The sequence below is a fragment of the Mus caroli genome, chromosome 2 (genome assembly GCF_900094665.2).
Source record: "Mus caroli chromosome 2, CAROLI_EIJ_v1.1, whole genome shotgun sequence".
Classification (NCBI taxonomy): Eukaryota; Metazoa; Chordata; class Mammalia; order Rodentia; family Muridae; genus Mus; species Mus caroli.
The window spans coordinates 104,438,211-104,443,426 of NC_034571.1; the positions used below are offsets into that span (position 1 = coordinate 104,438,211).

Genomic DNA, 5,216 nt, shown 5'->3' on the forward strand with positions numbered 1-5,216 from the left:
ATGATGGGGAGATAAGAAAGGACTCAGTTATCTTCATGGTGTGACCACTGGGAGTTGATCATATTCCAAAGAGTAGATGAGCAACACAAATTGTACTTGTTTTTTTTTTTTTTTCCTTTTTTTGGGAGATACTTGAGGGCTTAATGGTGGAAGGATGGACCTGGGAGACTCAGTATGGAAGCAAGTTTGATAAGAATACATTGTGTGAAATTCCCAAATAATAAATTAAAGGTATTATTGAAAAATTATTAATTTCTGGATATAGGTGATGGCATATTTCTTAAAAGTAAACAGTTATTTTTCTTTAAAATTCCCCTATAAAAACATAAAATCACTTAAAGATATTTTTTGACCAAGATTACATGCCCTTGGAATGTCTGGAAACTGCAGAAATCTAGTGGCAAATAAGGTCCTATATTCTACTATAGATCTAAGCAAATCAAGCTGTAGAAACTCTAATTTATTGAGTCAAATGAGTATTGTTTTTTCATTTTGCAATCCCATCACAAATACCATGATATATATTTAATAATTATCATGAAATGTAAAATTATTTTAATTTTTATAATATTTTATGCTATAAGTAACAGTGACATAAAGAGTCTACTTGATATAATAGCTACAGCCTGCTCACTTATACTCTAATAGCTGCAGCTTGCTTATTGACATTAGCCAAAGAAATAACTAAAAAGACAGTCTACTACCTGGGAATATTGATTTTCCTTTTAAAAAATTATTGCTTGTGATTTAATGCATGAATGGTTCTTTACCCTTTAATTTTATTCTTTAATTAAATTTTTAGTATTTGCTCACCCTTTCTACCCTGGGAATCCAGTACAGAATTCCCATGATGAATGGACTAAGGACTATTAGGACTCCAGTTTCACCTGGTCAATGAGACCTGGATTTTGGACTGTGGTGTACTAACTTCAATGCTCCAATAGTACTCACAGGAAATAACAAAGAAAAATTTTAAAAATTCAATAGTGTTTGCTAACATACTTTTCCTTCTTTTTTCCTGATCAGGTAAGTAAGACAGAAGAGTAAGACATAATATATTACTAGGTATTAATGATATTAATAAGTATATTAAATAAAGATTTATTCTGCTTTTACAAACCATATTGTTGGGTCAGAAAGATCTGCTTAGTCTGTCATGTTAATCAAGAGATTTTTACAGAGTGTTTAGGTTTCCATTAGAGGCATTGTTTATATGTCTCACAAACCAAGATAATAACCCAATTTTACTTTTTAGAAATCCTTAGTCATATACTTGCTGGAGGGAAAAATATGTAGGATAGCAGAATGAGTGTCAACATGTTTAACTTTAGCAAGAATGCCTCTGAAACACAAATGTTCCTTATAGAAGTACACATTTAGATGTGTTAACTATACTTCAATGCCTTAAAGCCTCCATACATAGTTTCAGAGAAAAAGTAACTTGAATGTCATAGAGCAGTGAATTATTAGAAAATGTCTATTGTTCACAGAAGGACTGGTTTTTACATGACATCAAAAGCTTTTCTGGTAGGTCACAGAAGCATGTTGGAAATTGCTATATTTCAAATAAATCCAAATGCATTATGTAAATTCCTTACTTTTGATTAAGTACTGATTTATTTTGAACAGGTATGTAAAGAGATATGTTGACATTTATACCTATTTTTCTATTTTATTTTATACTTATCCATTGCATAGAGTATATAATTATGTTTTATTAATAAGGAAGCATTGAAAAAACAATTTCCAAATATTTCTAAAACCACATGAGCAGAATTTTTCGACAATAATCTATAAGAACACATTACATTATCACTTCATAATTTTTAGCATGGATAAGAGGTAAAAGTTTTAAATGGGCTATTTTAATAATAACAAATTTTAGTGACTGTCTCTTTTGGAAAGATATCATAAAAGTTAATGTAAATATACAAAATTATTTTTATAATATTGTAAAAACATACAGTTTAAAATATCACATGTCCCATCATTTCTAATCTTTACTGAAGACATAAATGGATAATATAAAATATTCACCAGAGATCTATGCAAAGACAAAATTTATGTGAATTTTCATTAACAACCTTTCAATTATTCTTGTAGTAGTGAAACAAGCATGTTTGGTGATACCAAAAATTGAATAGTAATATACTTCATATTCAGTTTTAAAACTACTTTATCTTTTTTGAAAAAAAAGTGAATTGTGTGTAGAAATACTCAAAATAAAAGTAAACTTTAAGAAAAATACATACTGAGATGACAACTGTAGATGCCAGCAGAAGGTCATATCATTGAAACTGTAGTTAAGCCCAGTGAAATTTAAACCTGGAGTCAAATTTCTTCATTGATAATTACTGAGAAATAGCATAAGTTAGTTGCTACAAATAATATCCACACTTCCCACCACTAGTCCCTGCTTACTTTAAAGAGAGTTAAATCCAGAAGAAGCAAATAGTGAACTGCAGGTGTAATGTGGGTTTTGGGGAAGTTTTCTGGACAGAGCTGAATCACAGATGAATGGAGTATATTTTCTAGGAAGAATTGAGTTAGAATTTTTTTAGAACTATTTTACATAGTGCTAAGATAAACTTACAAATGATCTATGTTATTTTCTTCTATTACATCCTTCCATAGTTTTCTTTATATTATAGTTATCAATAATTTATTAAAACATGAATATTTCCTTTAATTAATTCCTAACCAATAAGTAAAGACTTAATTCTTAGCATATATATATACATATATATACATATATATATTATTAGCATATAAGTAAAGACTTAATTCTTAGCATATATATATATTATATGCATATATATATATATATATGTATATATATATATATATATAATTTAATTTGAATCAGAAATTCACTGACCACCTACCTACATGTTGCTGAGTTTTAGTTACTTTATTCTCCTGGGTATTTCTGTATAGATTTCTCCTTATAAATAGTTCTTACTTAACATTATTCATTCTTTAGATTTTAGTGTAAACATCTCCCAAAGTGCTATGTGCTATTGATGTAAGTTTATATACCACCCAGAACCTGATTCCTATCCACACAACTAACATATAATGAACCACATAATGTTATTGGATGTTTAGTGTTAACTATACTTCAATGCCTTAAAAGCCTCAATACATAATTACTAATGAAAAGTAATTCGAACTTCATAGACAAGTGAGCTTCATATCTAGACAGAAAAGTGAATGAAGAGTCTGTGTTTATTGCATATGGCATTGTATATGGCACAAATTAACTTGTACATACAATTCTCATGTTATCTGCCCAGTTATTGAACACTTGTTAAATGAGTGGGCAAATCCATATGTTTTCCAAGGGCTTTGCTAATTAAGGGTGAAGATTTTTCATTATTGTAGGCACCTACTTCTTTTGAACATTTTGGTATATTCCTTTATAATTTTTTNCTGTTTATTACAGGAAATATAACCAAGGTTAATGAATGAAATAAATTACACCGAGGTGTCTGAATTTGTGTTTCTGGGACTTTCAACATCTAAACACATACAGCATTTTTTTCTTGCCTTCTCTGTGGTATTTTATGTGACCATCGTGCTGGGCAATAGTCTTGTTGTATTTACTCTAGCCTTTGACCCACATTTACATTCNCCTATGTACTTTCTTTTGGGAAACCTCTCATTTATTGACTTATGTTTTTCTACCTTAACTGTACCCAAGATGATTTCTGACCTGTCCTCTGGGCATAATACCATCTCATTCCAGGGTTGTGTCTTCCAGATATTTGTTCTTCATGTTCTTGGGGCATCTGAGATGGTATTGCTGGTAGCCATGGCCTGGGACAGATATGTGGCCATATGCAAACCCCTCCACTATTTAACCATCATGAGCCCACGGATGTGCCTGTTGCTTCTATCTGGGGCTTGGATTATTGGCTTTTTACATTCAGTGGCCCAACTAGGTTTTGTTGTCCATTTGAGATTTTGTGGACCTAATAAGATAGATAGTTTTTATTGTGATCTTCCTAGGTTTATCAAACTGGCCTGCATAGACAACTACAGAATGGAGTTCATGGTTGCTGCCAACAGTGGCATCATTTCTATTGGCACCTTCTTCTTACTGATAATCTCCTACCTTGTTATCCTGTTTAATGTAAGAAAACATTCATCAGGAGATTTGTCCAAGGCCCTCTCGACACTTTCTGCTCACATCTCCGTGGTAGTTTTGTTCTTTGGACCATGCATCTTTGTGTACATGTGGCCTTTTCCAACTGAGCCAGTGGATAAGTTCCTGGCCATTCTGAACTTTATGATTACACCCATCCTGAACCCTGCCATTTACACGCTGAGGAACAAAGACATGAAGGCGGCAATGAGGAAACTGAGTTATCAGTTCTTGAATTTTAGGAAAATGTCATGAATAAGCCTGCAAATATGTTACTTAGCATGTGTTCCATGTACTCAAATAGTAAACATTCTTACATAACTGTGTTTTTCTTTTCATGTCTGATTTTTTTAAGTTATATAATCCCCACAAGATTTATCTATAAATCTTGTAATATAGGTAAAAAGAATATCATTTTATAGAAATCAACTATTTTTAAAGATAAGCTTATTTGTATTTTATGTATTATCCATTTTGCCCGTGTTTTGTTTACCCCATTCATTGCTTGCATGCAGTGACTGTGGATGCCAGAGTGGGTATGACTTCCTCTGAAACTGGAGCTTTGGATGGTTATAAGCTACTATGTGTTACCTGTTGAGATGGCCTGCCCGACATTGTATGAAGGTGTGTTCCTGTATTTTCAATTGTTCATTTCTGTGCCGGCATAGAGCTTAATGCAGGCGGAATATTTGGTATTTTATTTCAATAGCCCATTACCAGTTTTCTAAAAGTAAATTTTTGACTTTCCTCAACTGCCTAAAAGATTACTCTCTCAGATTATCATATTACAAAACTAAATGCCATGGTGGAGGTTACTAACACTCATACAGGCAAAAGGGAAACTCAAAGAAATGTATCTCAGCTTGCCCTGGTACTTGTTGATTCAGACTTAAATGTGGATTTTGGGGAAATCAAGAACTTGCAGCTGTGCTAGGGAAGGATCAAATCAACCAGGCAAGAGAAGACAGAGCATGGGTGTGAATAAATCAGGGAAGTAAAGAGATACAGACATAAGGTGGGCGTGCAGTCTCAGGGAAATCAGGTTAAGTTAGACTGTAACAAAAGGTCA

The 5,216-nt window shown here is 32.3% G+C and overlaps 1 protein-coding gene across 1 annotated transcript; it reads left to right on the plus strand.

Moving 5' to 3' along the window:
• The first annotated feature begins 3,463 nt into the window (after nt 1–3,463).
• LOC110289594 (olfactory receptor 4F15-like) lies at nt 3,464–4,402 on the plus strand. Its single transcript, XM_021155876.1, has one exon. It carries the CDS (start codon nt 3,464–3,466, stop codon nt 4,400–4,402), a length of 939 nt encoding a protein of 312 aa, XP_021011535.1.
• The last annotated feature ends 814 nt before the right edge of the window (nt 4,403–5,216 follow it).